Genomic DNA, 22,962 nt, shown 5'->3' with positions numbered 1-22,962 from the left:
GTTTATCAGAAAGTATGAATTAGTGTCATTTCTGTTGTGAGTACATGTAAAAGTAGGAGTCTATGTACTAGTGATAATTGCACGTTATGCTTCAGTAAATGATGGTGATGGAAGAAACAGAGACAAATTTATTTATGTATAAAATCATAATATTTGGCATGAATGTGATCCAGGGAAAATGTTTTTTTAGGTGATGCGAAGGGATGGGTGGGAATGAGAGGAAGTTCAGAAAATTATTATGAAGATAACTGTCTCTGAAAATTGAAAGAATGCTATTGTTGTTACCCTGTGTAGGGGGGAAATGTAGTAAGAGTAAATGCAGAAATTTGTTTGTAAAATGTGCCTAGAAATATGTTTGACAGAATTCCGATTAGGAAGGTAGAAGAGGTGACTGAGCCAAATTTATGAAGTGCAAATTGGCTTTATGTTAGTCAGCAAGATGTGCAACTGACACTTTGTTCCTCAGAAGGTTACTGAGAAATATATGAATGCGAGAAAGCTAGTTTACTGTATTATTTGTTGATCAGGAGGAAGGGAATTGTTGAATGTGATAAGCGTGGCATGTGCTGATAGAGTATGAATGGATGTAAATGGAATGCTTAGCAAATGGGGTAACACTAAGCACAGAATAAAACAAGATATTTCTGTGGTTATTTTATGCATCCATTCTCCAATGTATAAGAAATGCTTCTGGTAATGTTAGAAGTGTATTGTTTGGGGACAACAATATGTTTGTATTTTAATATACAGATGATGATGGATGAATATACAAATGATTCAGTAATAAATTGTATTATGCCAAGAATACTATAAATCTGTATCAGAAATAGTTGTATTTGATAGGGCAAATAAAGAATGAATGGTGATAAAATTAGGGCAAGTAGATGAACTTGTGTACCTTGGTTGAATGTTTATATGCTTATATATTTATATAAATTAATTCAGCATATTTAGATATTGAATGTTTATAATTTTTTACACACACACACACACACACACACACACCAGGAGTGGGATTCAACCGGTATTACTACCGGTTCGGTGATTACATTTATTAGAAATGGTTAAAGAATGACACTTTAAATAATATTTAAATTAATGATTATGTTCACTAACACTATTCTAAATTAGTATAAGGCAAACAAATTCATAGTTTGCAAGGTGTCTTACGCAGGGCTTTTTCCTGTTTTTTTTAAATAAAAGCCTTGCATTGTTCTTTTACTGGCTCCTGCAGAACAAATCCTGCAATGATTTCATATTGGTTGGATTTGTTTTTCTGATACTAAATTTTCATTTCACTTGTGCTTTGTTTTTCAGCAAGTATTCAGCATTTATATTTTTTAGAATTTGATATTCTTAAATATAATGGTATACAGTGTGAAAACCTTCATATTATAGAGAGAAGTGTACTTAAATAGTGATTAATGAGAAAACATACTTATGTTTCATTTGCAGAATCCTTCACATTGGGTGAATGTTCACCATCTGGAATACACAGATGGCGGAATCCTGGATCCAGATGACATCTTGGCAGATGTTGTGGAAGATAAAGATAAGGTTGATGGAGAATAATTTCTTTATTTTTAAAGAGAAAGTGTCTGATTAAGATATGATTTGTATATAATAATTTCATGCTAAATCCATATGTTTAACAGATGCTTGTCTGGCTAATATCAAGTTGGATGTGTTAAATGTTTATATTGCAGTCTCCTTTTTGTTTTTGTTGAACTCAGCAAGAATTCTTGAAAAAATCCCTTTTATATATTGTTATCATATATTAAGTATTCAATAGGAAAAACACCTTTGCCCGTATGGTTTTGAAATTTAAGAAGTTCGTGGGACTAAGCATTGATTTTAGATGTGTTGATTTGATTCTTTGATTTCACAAAGATAATGGCATTGTCATATATATATATATATATATATATATATATATATATTCATTAAACATTTTATAAAAGGTTTAATTGATCTACAATTTGAGACAACATATGTATTCTTCTGACAATACAGTATTTTCATATAATCCTATTGCCCCTACATTGATTGATAATAGCAAACAAATTTCATTTGTGTCTGTTCCATATGTTAGCTCTTCTTTATGAAAAAAATATGAAAGCTGAAATAGTCCACTTGTTCTAAATGAATTTGTTACTTTTAAATGATTAGTTCTTAATTTTTCTACTGAGCAGGTTTTAGAAAAAATATTTGTACAAAAGGATTTTTTTTCTTCCTCCTCCTCCTCCTCCTCCTCCTCCTCCACCACCACCACCACCACTACCAAGTAAAAAAAAAACCAAAGATCTTCTGAATAGAGTAATAGGAAAGATGATGGAAGAAAGTCAGCTTTTCTTGCTTTTTCTCTTCCAGGGAGCAGCTTAGAAAATCATATCCATATAACATATTCTCCTGAACAATCTGTCTCTGAAATGTGAGGTTCACGGGTGGCGGAGAAAATGCTTGGATTGGCTTTGGACTTACTCAGTTTAATAGAGTGAACTCTGGGTCCTACTTACAATGTTTTAATCATTTTTTCCTGGTACTTTATGCTCAGCAAAGACAATGCTATAGCATCTGGTCTTTTATATCAGATTTTTGCACCTTTCAACTCCTTACAGCAATGGCCATAGCAAATTCTGGGAGTTGGGAAGTTAATTTGATTGGTCACTAATTAGAAAGTACTTGAGGAATATAAGAGTATTAATCAGGTTAGTGGTTCATTTGTGATTTTTATGGAAGACAAAATATATTTAATTTTGAAACATACATTTTGATGTGAATATTTGGCAGCGGAATCTTATAAATTATCTTAAACTAGTGTATACTTTCTATAGTCTTCTACCAATGGTGGGATTCAAATAATTTATCAACCAGTTCTCTGCCCTAATAACCAGCTGGGTAGGTGTGGCTGGGTGGTCATGTGACTGGGAGGGCGCGGCCAGGGTGGGCATGACACGGGACTCATGTGGTGCTAAGGCAGGACTTCCCTATGACTCTCATTTACTCTCATTATACAGGTAATCCTCCAGTTACAAATATAATAGAGCCTGCCAATTACATTTGTAACTTGGAGATTTCTTTGATTGAATCATGTTAAATGAACGTGATCACTCCCTACTTTTCCCTAAGCAATTGTTAATCGAATGTTCAGATCTTTAAATGCACGTGGGGAACAGCTTTTGGGGCCTAGTAGTAGAGCAGACCATTCAAGGCCTCCCCCACTCCACTGAGATACCTCATGCTCCCCTAGGGTCCACATAATTGCTTTCCCCCATCCTGCATAGACTGGGCCTGCTTTGCTAGCATCCCAGATTCTACTTACTCCTCCCCACCCCATTTCCCATGGATTACTTACTTTTTTTGCTATAAAGATATGATTTTTACTGATATCTATTCTGTTAATATAACTAAATAAGCCATTATACACTTGAAGCATTGAGAAACGCAATCTCATCAGAAACAGGAAATTTAACAAGCCTAATGTACAATGCTTGATAGCAGCATTATAAAAAAACTTTTCCATGAAATGTTTAAATCTGGCAATCTGATGTAAAAATGGCTAAAATGATATGAATGCCTTTGAAACATTGAATTCCGTGGCATGGATTTCAAGAACTACAAGAAGACAAAACTATATTAGTTGTTCAGTGAAGTCTCATTCTAACATTAGCAACAGGTTTCTCATAGACTCTCAAGCAAATATAAAAACTTGCTGGATTTATGATTATTCCCCCCTATATTGGAAGCTGTTCTTCTGCTAATGGAAGCAGCTGTCTGTTAATATAGGTACCTTCTAAAATTTTAGCAACTACTGGTATATATTCTGGAAACAGTAATGGCTGTATTTTAAAGTCATTGTTTTGTTTTTTTTTACTGCTTTTTACTGTGGCAATAAGACCACTTTAGAGACCATCATTATATACTGGTAGATGTAGGGATTTTGCTCCCTTAGGAATTCTGTTGCCTTTTTTGCTGCTTCCTTTATGTTGTTCTAAATAGACAAATTATTAAGAAAAACCAGTTAAGGAGTAGAGCTTTAGAGGATGGTGAGAGAGGAACTACTATGAAGAAACAGATTGGTTTTCACTGAATATTCATTTTGCTTTTATCAAAACAAAAATGTACAATTTGGTGCAAAAATCAAAGGATAGACATAAATGATTTAGTTGCAAACCGGGGACATTTTAAACATATGAAATATTTTAAATATAACCTTAATGGGTTACATTCGTGCTAATTTAATTACCTTTACTTCCCACTGAAAATAATGGAAATATACCATTTACTTTATTACTTACTTTTTGAAGATCTTACTTTTTAAAAGATTTACAGAGGTCCAGAAGAGGCTGACCCACTGGCAGAGAAGCCAAAGTGTTTTATTCAGATGATGGTGAAGCTGTAAGAACATGAAATCTAAGGAAAACATTTTTGCCAGCTTCTGAGTAAAAGACTTTGGCTGGCGCCATGTGGCCAGCAGTCCTAGGCCTGGACTGGGGCCACATGGCCAGTAGGCCTAGGCCTGGACTGGGGCCACAGCAACCTCCTGCTTCAGCGATTGAGGCAGAAGCAGCCAATGAAAGGGGAGGTTGCTTCCTTTGTCTCATCGGGCTGAACTGCAAGGCTCTTGTTGATTGGCTGCCACCCCTCAATCCTTGAAGTTGCTCCTTCGAACTAGCCAGTCAGCAGCAAGCAGACTGGGCCCAAACTAAGCCTGCAGACCCTCATGGCAGAAAAGCCGAAGACTTTTATTCAGATGGGGAAAGCTGTTTTCCTTACATCTCACATTCTTATAACTTCACTGGCTTCTGAATAAAACATTTTGGCTTCTCTGCCACGTGGCTCCTCCTCTTCTGCAGCTCTTCAAAAAGTAAGTACAGTAAAGCTGTGGGAAATGGGGTGGGGAGAACAGATTGGGCCCAGGAACCTTCCATTTTGGTTTGTAAGAGTCCAGGGAAGCCCTAGGAAGCCCTGAAGGGGGCATGGGACAGCTGGATTGAACTCAGGGACCCTTCATTTAAGATTTAACAGGCTGGGGAAGCTCTAGGAAGGCCCAAAGAGGGGCTAGGATGGCTGGATTGGACCCTGGGACCCTCGATTTTGGCCTGTAAGAGGCCGTGGGAGGCCTAGGAAGACCCGGGGTGGCTGGATCAGGCTCAGGGACTTTCCATTTCAGTCTGTTAGAGGCCAAGGGAGCCCTAGGGAGGTCCTGTAACAGGCCGTTTGCACCGGCAAAGAGGCGAAAGAAGGCTCACCAGACAGGCAGGTAGCTAGGCCACATCAGAGACAGCAGAGAATGGCAAAGGAAGGCTCAGCAGGGAGCTGGGCTGTGTGGGAGGCTGGAGCGAAGGCAGGCAAGTGGGCTGCGCCGTGTGGGCCATGTGGTCAAGGCAAGTGAGGGAGGGAGCCAGCATACAGTTGCTATATCATGGCCAAGGCAGGCGAGATGAGATAAGGAGTGACTGGGAGGGGCGGGACGGGGCCAGCCAGTAGTGTGATTAGCCGATTCTCCAAACTGGGCAAAAATTTAATTTTTGCGTGAACTGGTTCAAACCGGCTGAATCCCACCTCTGTCTTCTACCATAGAAAGTTAAAGGCATGAGGTAAAAACAAGCTTAGGCATTACCTGCTTCCAATTATCATACTGCCAAATAGCGTAGAGAAATTTTTTCCCCTCAAAAATTACAACTATTAGCTTTTTACATGACTTGCATTCTGTGAAGGTGAAATAGGTTGTTCAAACAATTCAACAGTCTTAGAGTTGTCAAGGAAATTTATGGTAATTTTAACTGGAAGGCTAAAATTTCTTTTTCTAAGAAAGGAAAAATGTCACAAATTGAATAGTGTGCAGTTTCTAACTTAAGAAAATTACAGTATAATTAAATGTGGTATGCTGTACATATTTACTATGCCTTGTTGCTAATTAACTGTTGGGATTTTTGAGAAGAGCTGGCTGACAGCTGTTTGAAATAATAAGAATGGGGAGGGTTTTGGAGGTGATGTGCAAAACAGCAAAATATTCCAGTAATACGATGAACTCCTACATTTCCTATTCTTTGAGGAAAGAAACAGGAAACATCTATGATCAAAAAAGGTTAGGCAACTATATAGCTTCTGTTTTTCATTTATCTTTGGCTGCATATATACTGTACCTTTTATAAAGTATTATTAGTTGTTTCTCTAACCAAATATATCCATATTTCCTTTCTCTTTAGCTCCCCCCCCCTTAATTTTTGTACCATCCTTTTTTGATGCATCAATGGCATAGTATATTGTCTTTCAGTTTCATTGGCAAAATCTACCCTAGACTATCATGTATTTATTTTCCCTGCTTTCTGTGCTCTTATTATTTTTTTAATATTTATTCCTTCTCCATTCTGTCTTCGCTTCCTAAATAGCATGTGCCATTTCCTTATAGCATTTAAGATATGGTTGAATCACTCTCACATATAATCATTTGGTTGTAATCATAATAAAATTTAGAAAAACTGTATAGAAATTCTAAGAAAGTGCAAGCCTGTCTATATCATTTGCAGCAAATATGGAGGACTGGTCAATATAGCTCTTCTTTATGGTATATCTAGAAAATGCAAAGTAGCACTTTTAATGTAACAAATTCATGGTCTTCTGAATTGACCTTGTGTACAAGAATATTCTTGGATCAAATCTTGCCTCTGCTATGAACTAGACAGATTGATGTAGTAAAAAAAAACTTTAAAAACACAGTTATTTTCACTTTGGCTTTGACTCTCTGTTTCTAAGTTTGCACACCATTGTTTTCTCCTTTCTGTGACTACAAGAGTCCAGTGAGTGAGAGGGGGATGACTCCTGTCCTTGCTGATTGGACTGAGTCTGCCTAATTGATTAAGCTCCGCCCTGTGCCATTGGCCATGTCCCAGCTTTTGACTCAGTCCCAGCCAGGATGGACGTGTTATTTGGGAGCTCCACTTTCAGTTTGCTGAAGTGGAGTTTTTTCACTTTAAAAGACCTCGCATCGATGATCAAGAGCAGAGAGATAGTGCCACAGGTAATCTTTCCTTAGGAATGACCCAGTGGCTTGGCTAAAGGGGTTTCCAGCACCCCTAGCCAAGCATGGTGCGCTAACAGCATCGGCCCTAGTGTGGCAGCAGTCTGTGATATCGGTAGGCAGATTGGCCTGAAAATCAACGAGATCAGCCACAGATGCCAGCGCTGGTGAAGGAGAACCAGTGCTGAGACAGGAAATTGTGTGGCATGCCCAGGGCACCCTGCAGCAGGCAGGGCCTTTACTGAGCTGGATTGGAGGCTGCTCCAGGTGTTGAAGTAGTCATGAGCCAGCCCACGGTCTGAAGGTAGGGAAAAACTGGCAGGGCACGGTTGCAGCCCAGCGTTTAGGCCCAAGGAGGCCTGCTTCAGCCAGGCAGAGGTAAGAGGGACCTTGATAAAAAAGGGGGCCTTGGGATTAAAGAAAAGGGGGCTTAATTGCAGCCATTAATCCTCACCCCCACCCCCCAGTTACCAGTCTCTCCCTCTTGTGGCACAACTATCCATATCTTTCAGGTCAAGATGGCGGATACACAGAAGGAAGGAGGCCACAGTCCCTCCTCTTCTAATGGCAAGTCTAGGGGTAGGCAGACAAGGAAGGCCCCTGCTCCCAAAAAGCCTTCTAAAGCAGAAGAACAGGATGCCACGAGGAGAAAAAGAGCCCTGGAGAAGCAGGTGGAAAAGAGCCAGCATGCTACTGGTGGGAGGAGCCTCAGATCTCCTCCTCCAGATGAGTCAGCTTCTGCTATCTATGCCCCTGTATTGCAAGCAGAGCCTGGGGCTGTATGTAGGCCTTGCTTGCAGGCCTAGTCCCCTAATAAGACATTGGAATCTTCAGATCTACAGTTAATGGCAGTAGGCAGGGATTATGAAAGGTGCCTCAGATAGCCTTTCAAGGTGAATCATGGGAGCAACCCCCTAGAAGGCCCAGATCAGGGGTGGAGGCCACATTGACACACTGCTGCAGGCCTGCGTGATCCTGAAGTTTCTGAGCTGAAGTACCTGCTCATATGGAGGCAATCATATCTGAGGCTATAAGGAGAGGTATAGTGGAAAGCCTACAATTGTTAAGAAGGCCTGAATCTGTGGCTTCTGGTCATTCTATTATGTGAGATCCTGACCCATCCCTTTACCTTAGAGGTAGGCTGGATCGGGTTTAGCCAGATCCATCAGTGCACAGTCACTCTTCTATGGCTGCAGAGAAAGACAAGAGAGAGTCAGATCTCTTTGAAGATGAAGGAGTGATTCCAGTTTGACCAGCCTTTACTGGTCTGTTCAAGCTGACTTTGTTTCATTCTTTGTTATTCAAGGCTAAGAACACAGCTCAGCTGGGGCCAGAGGCAGATGTTGGGGAGACAGTGGGAGATATCCCAGCCCCTCTGGATCAGTTCTTCTCTGAGCCAACCCTGCACACAGAGGTGGTTCCGGCTCCAAGACTATATTTGAATGTAATCAACCAACAATTGGAATCCCCTGGGACAGTGCCCATGTTATCTGCTAACGAGTGTTGATATTTTAATATGGGTCCTGAGCTTACCAGATCTCTGCAGGTGCCAACAGTAGACAACCCGGTGGCAGCTTTGGTGTCCTCCTCAAATCCAGCAGATCCAGAGGAAGCCTTAAAAGCAGAAGATAAATGGATAGAGCAATCCCTTCAAAGAACGCATCAGGCAGCTGCGTGGGCAGTCAAAGCTTCATCTACAGCATCCTTCTTTAGTAGAGCCTCCTTGCGTTGGCTCAGGCAACTGCAGGATATATCCCCATTACTGATGTCAGGGTCCATCAAGACATCAACAAACTGATGGCAGCAGCAGAGTTCACAGCGGATGCCACCTTGAATAGTGCCAGATTTGCCACAAAGGCCATAGCAACATCAGTGGCAGTCCACAGGATGGTCTGGCTAAAGAATTGGCAGGCAGATGGCAGGCACAAGTGGAAGGTGGCCTCTGCTCCGATCCACAGAGAGAAGTTGTTTGGGGAATCTTTGGATCCTCACCTGGTTGAGACAAGGGACAAGAGAAAGTTCCTCCCTTCTCTGTCTAGGTGTTCTGTTTACAGAGCAGCTTCATACTCCCGTAGATCATCTTTTAGGCCAGAAGCCAGCCTGGGAGCACAAGGGTTGCAGAGGCAAGCTTTCATTCATCAGGAGTGGCCACAAGAATGAGCTGCCAAGAACAGAATCCAGTACTCAGGCAAGCAGCCCTTTCATGGTGGAGGAAGTAGCTTTTTCTGACATTCTTGTTAATTGTAGTGATAGTTCTCTAACCCTAACCCTGAAAACAGCGCCCAAGTTAATAGAAAAGATTGAAGAATATGGTCAGGTGGCAGGATTGAAAATAAATAAAAATAAAACTAAGATATTAGTTAAAAACATGATGGAAAAACAAAAGAAAGAACTGACAGAGAGTTTGAACAAAGATCACAAACACAGTTAAATACTCAGGAATACAATTAACAGCAAGATGTGGAACATTGAAGGAAGACAATTATAAATTAAAACAACAGATTGCAACAGACCTGAAAAAAATGGGAAAATTTACAATTATCTCTGATAGGGAGAATAAAATGAATATATTACCAAATATATTCATTAAAATGAATATATTACCAAAGATATTATATTTGTTTCAGAGAATTCCAATTAAATTAGGGAAAGAATATTTTGACGATTTAAATAAAATAACATTGAAATATATATGGCAGGAAAAGAAGGCAAGGATAAAACTTAAATTGTTACAGGATGCTAGAATAAGAGGAGGTTTTGGATTACCCAATTGGGAATTATATTAATAGGCGGTAACATTGATGTGGATGAAAGAATGGCTTGTTTTGAGGAATACTAGATTGTTAACGTTGGAAGGTCATGATTTGATATTGGGATGGCATGCATTTTTATGGTATAAGGAAAGTAAAACACATGGGTATTTTAGAAGACATTATATTCAAGATGCATTATTGATGATATGGGAGAAAATAAGAAAACAACATTATATGAAAATACCAGTCTGGTTATCAACTATACAGCCATTTGCTTATCCAATTGTTTTTGGATAATGGAACACACAGTTAGATATGGTGAATTATTAAATGAACAGGGTGAACTCAGAACAAAGCAAGAACTAGAGGAGCAAGAAACAAAGATGAATTGGTACTCATATGTACAAATACATTCTAGATATGATAAAGATAGTAGAACAGAAGGACTGGCTCATATTACCATATGTGGTGGACTTGTGAGGACGCTAGAAAATATGGGACTAAAATTCGCATATGGTTGGAAAAAATGACAAAGAAACATATAGATTTAAAGCCAGAGATTTTTTTATTGGGAATCTTACCTGATACATACAATAAAAATTTGAAATATTTGATTGTAAATGTATTAACAGAGGCTAGGATTGTATTTGCTAAAAATTGGAAGAATGAGAAAATACCATCACAGGAAGAAATTATTAAGAAAATATTGGAATGTGCTGAAATGAGTAGATTGACATTTGAAATTAGAGAACAAGAAGATAAACACTTCTATGAAGTTTGGGGCCTTTTCTATCAATGGTTAGATAATAAAATATAATAATAGAATATTTAGAACCTTAGGAAACAATGAATACATATTTCTTTTTTTTATTTGATACTATCTTTATAAAATTCTATTAAGATAGACTTGGTATGACTTTATGATTTGCTATAAAATAAATTAAGTAAACTATAGTTATCTCGTTAAAGTATGAACTAACAAAATTATAGTCAAATGATTGTTTAATAATGATATCAGTCTATCTAATTGTTGATTGATAATATGAGCTATTATGTAATATAACTACAATGGAGACTATGAAATGGATGCACTAAAAAAAGTGGTAAACCAACCGACACATTGTCTGTAAATTCATGAAGGAAAGGATGATGTTTTTATGTTTTATGTGTTTTTGTTTGTTGTTAAAATTAATAAAACTGTTTTTTTTTAAAAAGATAGTAGAACAGAAGGGTTTCATAATAAACTTACTGAATTAGATGAAAATTTAACAGGTACTGGTGAGAGGATGATTAAAAGGTTATATGGTTATTTACTTGGAGTGACGTTGGAAGAAGAACAAGTCAAAAACGATTGTTTGGGGGAAAAATTTGGATATGGGATAGATTTAGAAAAATGGCAGAAATTATGGATTCAAAACTATAAATTACCAATGTCAACAGCATATAAAGAGAATTTGTATAAGACGTTTTACAGGTGGCATTTACCCCCAGCAAGAATAGCAAGGATGTTCAAGGACAGATCGGAGAAATGTTGAAAATGCCATCAGATAACTGGACGTATCTGGAAGCCAAAAGATACTGGACTAAAATTCATACATGGCTGGAAAAAATGACAAAACAGCATATAGACATGAAACCAGAGATATTTTTATTGGGTATCTTACCTGAAGGATATAGTAGAGGATTGATATATTTGATTATTAATGTTTTACCAGCAGCTAGAATTGTATTTGCTTAAAATTGGAAAAATGAAAAAATTCCGATAGAAGGTGATTAAGAAAATAATGGAATGTGCAGAAATGAGTAAATTGACATTGGCAATTAGAGAGCAAGAAGATAAAGAATACTATAAAATATGGGATTTATTTTACCAATGGCTAGATAAGAAAATAGAGAAGTAAATACACATAATACAAATATAACATAATAGTAAAGATAAATACAATGTAAGGATATGTTACAATTGATTACAGTGAAATGAATGATATGAACTAGGTCTTGTAAAAGTTGAGATTTGCTCAGAAAGGATGACAGGAATCTGTAATTAAAGTCTAATAATGACTTGACAATAATATGATAAGGATAGTTGATTTACATAATATGAATTTCAATTTAAATTTAGGAGGGGAAGACTTGATACTGTGCACAAGAGATATGTACCGACTGATACACTGTACAATGGAAAGATGGCTTTATTTGATGTTTTATGTCTGTGTTTGTCAGTGTTTGTTGTGTTTTATATATATATATATGTATATATGAATGAGCTGCCAAGGACAGAATCCTGTATTCAGGCAAGCAGCCCTTTCGTGGGGGAGGAAGTAGCTTTTTCCAACATTCTCGTTAATTGTAGTGATAGTTCTCCCATTGGGGGCAGATTATTCTGTTTTGCTGACTGGTGGGAAGCTACGACATCTGATGCTTGGGTACTTGATACAGTTAGATCTGGCCTTTTCCTAGAATTTAGATCACAACCACCCAGGTTCTTTGTGCCTTGTCCTGTATCCAGGGAGGCATCAATGAGGGAATTTATGGAGAAGGCTATACAGCATTTTCTGGATATTACAGCTATTCAACTAGTTCCTCTGAGTCAACAAGAAATGGGATTTTACTCCCAGCTTTTTGTTATTCCCAAAGCTTCAGGGGGTGGTCGTGTGGCATGCTATTCTGGATCTTAAAAGGCTTAATAAATATTTGTTCTACAAGTGGTTCAAGATGCAATCATTTCAAACAATTTTGGAGAGCACTCGAGAGGGTGACTTTCTCACTTCAATTGACCTCACCAAAGCATATCTTTACATCAGGATATATCAGTCACAGAGATGTTTCCTGCATTTTTGTTATTCTGGGAAACATTATCAATACAGGGTCATGCCCTTTGGGCTATCTTCGGCCCCTAGGGTCTTTACTAAAGTGCTGACAGTGCTAGCAGCACATTTGTGGGCTGTTCCAGTAAGGATGCAGTGCAACCTGGATGATATTTTAATTCAATCATCCTCGGAGACCAGTGCCCTGAGACACCTCTAGCTGACAGTTTCCCTTTTACAGGCCCATGGCTTCTCAATCAATACCAAAAAGAGTCACTTCATCCCCACTACATGTTTATTACATTTGGGGGCCAATATTGACACAGTCTCTTGTAAGGTTTTTATCTCCCAAGATCGCCGTGACAGTTTACAGGCACTGGCCAGGCAAAATTCAGAGGGCAGATACGGTACCTTTGGCCCTTCTATCTCAGCTTCTGGGGAAGATGGTGTCTTGCATCTCCATCATGCCTTGGGCATGTCTGCACTCAAGGACACTGCAGTGGTTCTTCTTGCCTTATCAAAAGGCGAGAAGGAGTCACTCCTCATGTAAGGTCAGGGTCCCCAAGTCAGTGAAACAGTCCTTTAGGTAGTTGCAATTCCAAGCAATTAGCAAGGGCCACCTATTTAAAGAGCCCCCACAGCTCATCATCACTACTGATGCCAGTCTCTTCAGATGGCGGGGGGGGGGGTCATCTTCAGTCACAGAAGGCACAAGGCCGACACTAGAACAAAAGAGAAATATCAATTGGTTGGAGTTGAGAGCAGGCCGCTTAGCTCTTAAATGGTTTAGTTCTTTGAAACAGGGGTCTCATGTCCTTATTATGAGTGATAATATAGCCACATAAACAGGCAGGGTGGAACCCCGTCCAGGTCTTTAATGTTAGAAGCAGAATGCTTGGGTCAGTGGGCAGAGAGAAATCTCTTCTTCATTCAGGCAGAACATATATTGGGTATTGACAATGTGCAAGCAGACTGGCTAAGCAGGGCCAGGATATACCATTCAGAGTGGAGTCTCTACCTCTTTTATTTCAGGAGCTGACCCGGAGGTTTGGCCAACCAGTAGTGGACATGTTTATTTCTGCAAGCAATGTCAGGCTACCCATGTTCTTCACCAGGTTCATGACCCTGGAGGCGGAAGGGACCAACGCTCTCAAGAGCAGGTGGCCTCTGGACCTTCTGTATGCCTTTCCTTCTCTTCTGCTTCTTCCAGCGGTCATCAGAAAGATCCTGGAGGAGAGGGCGGAGGTCATACTTCTCACTCTTGATTGGCCCCAGTGTCCCTGGTTTGCAGACCTGGTGAATCTCTTCATCACCAAACCATGGAAGATCCCTCCAGACAAGATATCATTGCATCAGGGGGCCCTAGTTCATCCAGGGCCTCAGTGGTTACAACTGACCACATAGCGATTCAGCAGGGCTCTCTGAGAGAGTACAACATTTCACAGAGGGTAATTCGTAGGATCCAAGTGGTCAGGAAACCCTCTACTAATTGCATTTGTGATGCCACTTAGAAGACCTTTTGTCAGTGGTGTGACAAAGCTGGCCTTCAGCCTATGGCTATCTCAACAGCCAATATCTTAGATTTCTTGCAGGATGGACTAGACAGAGGGCTCACAGCCAATACTCTTTATAGACAGGTGGCAACCCTCTCTTCTGTGCTTCACACTCACAGGAAAGGGTCCTTGTCCCTCAATCAGACTATTTGTAGGTTCCTAAAAGGAGCATCCAGTATCTGACCTCCAGTGGTCCATAGGTTCCTAGCTTGGGATCTCCCTAAGGTACTTCAAGCTTTGATTAGGACTCCCTTTGAACCTCTTAGACTCATTAGCCTATATATGTTGTCCATTAAGGTGGCATTCATAGTAGCGATCACTTTGGCTAGGATAATTTTTGAAATAAGCTCTGTCTGTTAGGGAAGATCTCTGTATCTTCCACTCAGATAAAGTTGTTCTTAGATTGGATCTCACATTCCTGCCCAAGATCAACTCCTGGCTCCCTAGGGCTCGGGAGCTTACTTTGCCAAATTTCTGCCCTAATCCTACTCATGCCTTGGAACAGGCATGGCGTACTCTGGAAATTTGCAGAGTGTTAAAGATCTATATTCGTAGAACAGCAGCTCTTCTCAGGACAGAGGCTCTTTTTGTGTCATTTCAACCGGCCACCTTGGGTTCCAAAGTCATGCCATTGACAGTGGGTTGATGGATTTATTCCTGCATCTCCAGAGCCTATGAAAGTAGGTCTCTTCCGGTGCCTCGGGTGGTGACTGCTCATTCTATGTGAAGCACAGCTATGACGGCAGCCTGGACCACACAGGCACCTATCGAAGAAATCTGCAGGGCTGCTACATGGTCATCGCCCTCTCGATTCATCAGACATTATCAATAGGATGCCTTCGTGTTGGCTGATGCAGCATTTGGCAAAAGGGTTCTGCAGAGCGTTCATAGGCAATGGTACGAGCAGGACCAGACTTGAGCACTCCCATGGACAGTTCAGCTTTGGTATGTCCCACTAACTGGGCTCTCATAGCCATGGAAAGGAGAATGAACATTGGCCTTACCTGAATGTTCTTTCTTTTTTAGTGGTGAGAAAGTCCAGGCCCACCCTTTATATGTATGGTCGTGGGAGTGGGTTGTGGGGGAGCGATATAGGTTTTTTTCTCGTTGAATCTACAGAGACATGTCCAGTCTGTCAAGTGCTTCGCCGAAAGTTGGAGCTTGGCCAGTGGCACAGGGCAGAGCTTAATCAATTAGGCAGACTCAGTCCAATCAGCAAGGACAGGAGTCATTCCCCTCTCACTCACTGGACTCTCACCACTGAAAGAGAAAGAACAATCAGGTAAGACCAATGTTCATTTCATTTTTGGTTTTAGGTACTGCTGTTCAGGTATCTGAAAGTCTTGTTTCATTTCTCAGGTGAAAACAACACATACTGGCAAAATGATATACGCTAAAAACATAACAAGGCATTTAAATATTTAGGAAAGTTTTCTAATAACAGGGATTATAAATATTAAGTTTGAGTATAGAAAAACATAGTTTGATATTTAACATCACATACACATTCATTGTCTCGTAGAAAATATGAATAGTTCAGAATCAGTATTTTTAGTTGTTTGTTAACAAACTATAATTTGAATGGAAATATAAATAAAACCATGTAGAGAGATCTACACAGTTTACTCTGCTGTTCTCATTTCATTTTGTAAAGAATGATTTGATTACATATTTAAAATAAATCTGTCACATACTAAAAATATAGAAATAATTAAACACATTTGATTTTTATGCATACATTTTCTAAAATTAACTGCCTTTTCCACACTAATCTGCCTTGTCTCTAATTGGGTTGAAATGTGTGAAAGAGAATATTTTTTTCAAAGGGGAAATTAAGTCAACTTTCATCTGTTATTCAGTGTAGAGGGTGTGTGCCAGAGAAAAAAGCTTGTAGTATTTGGAGGTGGTAGTTTTTGTAGTGGTAAATCTCCTGCAGATTAAAATGCCATATTTCTAGCTATTTACACTTTCATACACAAAAGGATAGAAATTTCATGGATTAGTCCTCAGTATATATTTTGTTTCCTAATATATAATATTTGAAATCTACGAGAAGTAAATTTGGGGTACCTTTTGTTCAGTGAAAGTATCTGTCTCATCCTTTGCCAAGAGACATGATGGCACAGTGGTTAGAATGCAGTACTGCAGGCTACTTCTACAGACTGCTGGCTGCCAGAGGTTTGGTAGTTTGATTCTCACTGGCTAAAGGTTGACTCAGCCTTCCATCCTTCCGCAGTCAGTAAAATGGCCTCTTAGTGGGCTGTAAAGTACTGTGAAGCAGTATATAAGTCTAAGTACTATTGCTATTGCTAAATGAGTAAAAAAGATGGAAAAAATTTGGAAGGAAAAATAAGTAGCTAGTGGCAACCTCCCCTGCAGCAAAACCAATGCAGTTAATTGGTAGGGAAATTATAAGTAAATTATTTTCTAGTCTATAAATTCCTTGGACTTAAAAATCAAACAACCTAAAATATTTAATGAAATTTGGCAAACAACTTTTTATTTACCTTGAAATTGATGATTTTTATCTTTTATTATGATTTTATTCTATTTTTTTCATTTATTATATTAAAAGTAAAATAATATAATTATTATACTTTTGATATCATTTGGGAATAATGGTTATTTTCCTCCTTTTGGAAAAAGAATTGTAAAAAAAAATATGGGATGTAATGGGAAGATGGGAGGTAGTCCAAGAAACTAAGACTGTGCTGGAGCGGTGAAGCTGTGAACGATGTGTGGACCAGGCAAAATATTTGGACATTAAAAAGTACCCCGGAATTAAAAGAAATAATTTTTATTAAAGAAGCGGCGACTAGAGAGAGAGAGAGGGAGAGAGAAGATAATTGGGAATTTATGAAATTGGACTTTGAGAAGAATTAATTTGGATGTGAAAAACTTAGAGGAAAACATTTGACTATAAAATATTTGAAATTGAGCTGGATAATTATTTGGATTTTGGCAAAATAGGCATTGATCAAATGCTGGATTTGTCTGTGTTAAAAAGGAATAATAGCTAATAATTGGAATTAACAAACTTAATAAAAGCTTAAAAAAGGGACAAAGCAAAAAATAAAGGGGGAAACATTGAAACAGAATTGAGAGCGCCACCTAATGGTAAAGGAAAAATTTCAGTGATTTTTTTGAAAAGTGCTTGGTCTATTTAAAATTGGAATGTGAAATGAAATAAGAGGAACTCTATTACGATAAAACAAAAAACCTGAAAAGTGAAATATTAGAACATCACAAAAGTGAAATATTAGAACATCATAGAAAAGAGATACATGAAGATATTGTCACAGGTTTGTTTGAATTTGGAAAGAAGTTGGAAAAGAAATTAACTGAAGAAAACTTGGAAACAAAGACTCGTAGGCATTGATTGTTGAAATTAATTATAAAAGACACTGGTTGAAATTAATTACTGGGCAATCGGATTGGATATAAATATTAAAGAAGGAAAAGCAGTGCACAAAATGAGTGAAGTATGTGTGGAAATAAGATCGGAACTACAAAACATGAAAGAAATGATGAAAGAAAGCTTGGAAATGTACAGTAAAAAATGTACTACAAAAATTAAAAATGGCAATGCAAATCAAAGAAGAACAAAGAGAGCCAAAGAGGAGGAGTTAAATGAAGGAGAAGCCAGCTCTAAAGAACAAATGGAACAACGAACACTAAAACAAGAAAAAAAAAGAATTAAAGCTAAAACTTTTAAGGTTTGATGTGACAAACACAGGGGAATAGCTTGGAAAAGTAAACAAAGGAAAAGGAAACAACAGAAGAGGGGATTATAGAGGAAAGATCAAGAGATGGAATAAGAAATGGAGGGAAACAATAGGGAAAAAAAAGGTAAATTAAGAGAAAGGACCAGAAAATGATGGGAAATAGAAAACAAGCAAAGCAAGCAAAAATGAAAAGAAATTATATAGACAGGAGGCTGAGAGACAATGGATAGAAGAGGAATAGGAAAAGGGATGGAAATGTATTTGGATATTTAAAAATGCAGATTTAAAAATTAAAAAGATGAACTGATAGTTTGTAAAGAATTATTGTAAAAATAGATATAAATTTAACTGAAATAGATATGAAAATAAGAATTTATTATAAAAATATTAATTGATATTTAATAAAGCGATGAATAAAGTTAAAATGAATTATGAGAATTGCAATGGAAAGACTATTATCACTTCCCAAAATTAATTGAATAGATCAATATTTTTGAAATAAATATATGACTTAGAATGTAATTGAGAAAAGGGAATACCATGTGGAATCTGACTTAAAACATATGCACTGCTCAAAAAAATAAAGGGAACACTTAAACAACAGAATGTAACTCCAATCACACTTCTGTGAAATCAAACTGTCCACTTAAGTAGCAACATGATTGACAATCAATTTCACACGCTGTTGTGCAAATGGAATAGACAAAGGGTGGAAAGCATAGGCAGTTAGCAAGACATCCTGTGGGAACTATGATTCTTTGTTCTTTGTGTACGTGCTAGGACAACGGAGCCTTCTGGTAGTTGGCTGGAACACGGAGCAAGGAGCAAAGACAAATTGTTGCCATTTCTTAACCAGAACTGTAGCAAACTTAAACTCTGCAGCCTTGTATGCTTTATGCGAATGATCAGTGCATGTTGTGTGATGTAATGCGTTTGTGATAGGACGTTAACAAAATTGCTACGTTAACAAAGATTGCTTCTAATAAAAGAGGGTTTCGGAGTTCTCTCTGCGCTCTCATCCCAAGACAACTTTGCGTAGTGTCTTCCTTTCATGAGAGACCACCACAACATCCCCAATAAAGGAGTGGTTCTGCAGGTGGTGACCACAGACCACTTCTCAGTTCCTATGCTTTCTGGCTGATGGTTTGGTCACTTTTGAATGCTGGCAGTGCTTTCACTCTAGTGGTAGCATGAGATGGAGTCTACAACCCACACAAGTGGCTCAGGTAGTGCAGCTCATCCAGGATGGCACATCAATGCAAGCTGTGGCAAGAAGGTTTGCTGTGTCTGTCAGTGTAGTGTCCACAGCATGGAAGCGCTACCAGGAGACAGGCCAGTACATCAGAAGATGTGGAAGAGGCCATAGGAGGGCAACAACCCAGCCTTGTGCAAGGAGGGACAGGAGGAGAACTGCCAGAGCCCTGCAAAATGACCTCCAGCAGGCCACAAATGTGCATGGGCTGCTCAAACAGTCAGAAACAGACTCCATGAGGGTGGTATGAGGGCCCGACGTCCACAGGTGGGGGTTGTGCTTACAGCCGAACACCGTGCAGGACATTTGGCATTTGCCAGAGAACACAAAGATTGGCAAATTCGCCACTGGCTCCCTGTGCTCTTCACAGATGAAAGCAGGTTCACACAGAGCACATGTGACAGATGTAACAGGGTCTGGAGACGCCATGGAGAACATTTTGCTGCCTGCAACATCCTCCAGCATGACCAGTTTGGCAGTGGGTCAGTAACGGTGTGGGGTGGCATTTCTTTAGGAGGTTGCACAGCCCTCCATGTGGTCACCAGAGGTAGCCTGACTGCCATTAGGTACTGAGATGAGATCCTCAGACCCCTTGTGAGACCATATGCTGGTGCGGTTGGCCCTGGGTTCCTCCTAATGCAAGACAATGCTAGACCTCATGTGGCTGGAGTATGTCAGCAGTTCCTGCAAGATGAAGGCATTGATGCTATGGACTGGCCCACCCGTACCCCAGACCTGAATCCAATTGAGCACATCTGGGACATCATGTCTGGCTCTATCCACCAATGCCACGTTGCACCGCAGACAGTCCAGGAGTTGGGGGATGCTTTAGTCCAGGTGTGGGAGGAGATCCCTCAGGAGACCATCCTCCACCTCATCAGGAGCATGCCCAGGCATTGTAGGGAGGTGATACAGGCATGTGGAGGCCACACACACTACTGAGCCTCATTTTGACTTGTTTTAAGGATATTACATCAAAGTTGAACAATGAATGGAATAATGATATGATAAACTTGCAAATGTGACAGATATAAGTAAAGATGTGTAATGAGTTTGGAAAGGAAACAAGAATTTAGATAATATTGTAAAAGAAGGCATGAGAATATTTAAAAAAGAATGAATTAAGCTACAATATGCATTGAAATGGGATAAAATGAGTGCAATGAATATAATAATATATGGGAATATTTTTAAAAATGGAATAAGTAATAATATGTTATGAAATTGGACATGAAAACTGAATATATAATCATGGTCATGTTTGTATTGAGATGGAACCACATTGTTCACCCAAAGAGATGCTTTAAAAAAATAAAAATAAAAAATTTATTGAAAAAAAAAAGAAAACATAGTTCTGGCTGAGTTCATAAATATGGTATGGGAAAGGCAAAGTTTCCATTCAATCAAAGTTCATTCCTGATGTCTAGGATTTTATTTTTTCAGAATAGTATAAAAATAGTTTGTCTCCTTATGCTGCGTCACCTGTAAAGTCATGGAATCAATTATTAACCAATCCATTATCCTCCACTTAGAGACAAACAACCTACTCTCTAATAAACAATTTGGTTTCAGAAAAAAACTGTCCTGTAATCTGCAACTCTTACACTGCAAAAACATATGGACTACACAACTTGATCAGGGCAAAGCAATAGACGCAATGTACATAGAGCCTTGGATTCAGTGGTACACAACAAACTACTACTAAAACTAAAATCTTATGGTATCTCTGGACACCTACATAACTGGATAGAAGCATTCCTGTCAAACAGACAACTGGTCAAAATTGGGAGCGTCCTATCAAATTCTGTACCTGTCAACAGTGGTGTCCCCCAAGGCAGTGTTTTAGGACCAACTCTCTTCATACTCTACATAAATGACCTCTCTGTGATCATATTAAGAGCAACTGCGTTTTCTTCGCTGATGATGTAAAGCTATTCAACACCACAGACAATACTACTACCTTCCGAAAAGTCCTTGACTATGTATCAGAATGGTCAATCAAATGGCAACTTCAAATCTCAACAAATAAATTCTCTGTCTTACATATTGGCAGAAAAAATCAGAAAATAAAATACAAGCTAAATAGTCCAGACCTTGTTGAGGATTCAAACTTTGTCAAGGACCTTGGAGTACTCATCTCAAATGATCTAAGTGCTAGAGCCCACTGTAACTACATAGCCAAAAAGGCATTAAGAGTTGTTAATCTAATCCTACGTAGCTTCTTCTCTGGTAATATCACACTACTAACTAGAGCATACAAAACATTTGTTAGACCTATACTTGAATACAGCTCATCAGTCTGGAACCCATATCATGTATCTGATATTAACACAATTGAAAAAGTCCAGAACTATTTCACAAGAAGAGTTCTCCGCTCCTCTATTCATTGCAGAATACCTTATGCCACCAGACTTGAATCTCTAGAACTAGAAAACCTAGAACTGCGCCGCCTCTGGTCCAATCTAAATATAGTACATAAAATCATACGTTGCAATGTCCTACCTGTCAATGAATACTATAGCTTCAATCATAACAATACAAGAGCACACAATAGATACAAACTCAAGGTTAACCTCACCAAACTTGACTGCAGAAAATATGACTTCAGCAACAGAGTGGTCAACGTCTGGAATACTCTACCTGACTCTGTGGTTTCTTCCCCAAACCCCAAAAACTTTAACCTTAGACTGTCTACTATTGACCTCACCCCGTTCCTAAGAGGCCTGTAGGGGGTGTGCATAAGCGCACCAACGTGCCTACCATCCCTGTCCTATTGTTTTTTATTTTTCTTATAAGTATCTATCTCATTATTCAAAACTATATTTATTCTTATACTTGTATCTTGTAAGCGATTGACAAATCAAATAAATACTAAATACTAAAAATACTAAATACTCTTCCAGGATGTTTTTTTTTCTTTCTTTCTTAAATCCCAATTTAACTTACAGAAATGGGATTTCCAGAACTAATCAGCTATGACCCTTCTTAAGTTTCTGAGAGCAGCCAAAATAAAAAAGACCAAAAAGGATAAAGAAAATATTGTAGGTGATACAAATAAACATGAATCATTGTTTCCATATATGCAATGCTGTTGCCAGAGGATTCCCAGGCACTGACAACTCTCTGGGACTGCTTTATCCAAAGGGGCTGCTATCTTAGGATGAGCAAAAGAAAACACAAGTGTTTTCTGAGCTCATAAGGGGTGTGGGTGTAGATGTATCTCTATTACTAAATGCCTGTTATAAAAATAACTTCCGCTCTATATCTTCGACTTCAGAGTAAAATGTAACAAGACGTTTCTGCTCATTTCTAATTTCTGCAGCCATTTAATGGAGATTTACCCTCAGAGAAAATATCCCAGCTGCAGAAGTGCTATCCATGGATGGGTGATGAAGTCTGTGAGAAATGATAGGAACAGGTTAAATATAGAACCTTCCAAAACTTTGTGGAACCTTCAGGCAGAACACTAAATATTAGTGACTATCAGCTTACTCCTTAAAATTCTCCCAATCTAAGCAGCCCCAGTAATATTCAGTGAAAATAAAGATATGCACCTTATGCCTCTGCGTAAATATCAGGAATCTAAACACTATCAGCGTGGAAAAATATATATCCACTCTCCTTTATGCTGGCCCACCTCTCTAAAGGAATTTTTTTTCAAAGTTAGATTTATGAGAGGCATACTACTGCATCAGAATTAGGAAAGGGAATGAGTGGAAAACAGCTTTTAACACCCTGCTGGGAGGCTACCAGTTTAAAGTACTCCCTTTCGGATTACAAGGAGCTCCTGTCGTATTTATGCAATTAATGAGGTGCTCCATGAACTTTTGTACAAAGGGGTCCTAGTT

At 38.8% G+C, this 22,962-nt stretch overlaps 1 protein-coding gene across 4 annotated transcripts in view; it reads left to right on the top strand.

Moving 5' to 3' along the window:
• PARD3B (par-3 family cell polarity regulator beta) overlaps positions 1 to 22,962 on the top strand; it is an 897,218-nt gene that overhangs the window by 38,689 nt on the left and 835,567 nt on the right. For 3 of the 4 annotated variants that reach the window (XM_087913651.1, XM_026707819.2, XM_026707818.2), the window contains exon 2: positions 1,456 to 1,557. In XM_087913651.1, coding sequence (XP_087769777.1) covers positions 1,456 to 1,557 — 102 coding nt within the window. Of the gene's footprint in view, positions 1 to 1,455; positions 1,558 to 13,616; positions 13,745 to 22,962 lie in introns of those variants that run through there. The other variant, XM_087913713.1, reaches the window with a different exon arrangement.

Source organism: Pseudonaja textilis, chromosome 1 (assembly GCF_049901715.1).
Source record: "Pseudonaja textilis isolate UNSWEBS1 chromosome 1, rPseTex1.2, whole genome shotgun sequence".
Lineage (NCBI taxonomy): Eukaryota > Metazoa > Chordata > Lepidosauria > Squamata > Elapidae > Pseudonaja > Pseudonaja textilis.
This window is presented reverse-complemented; position numbering and strand designations above follow the sequence as displayed.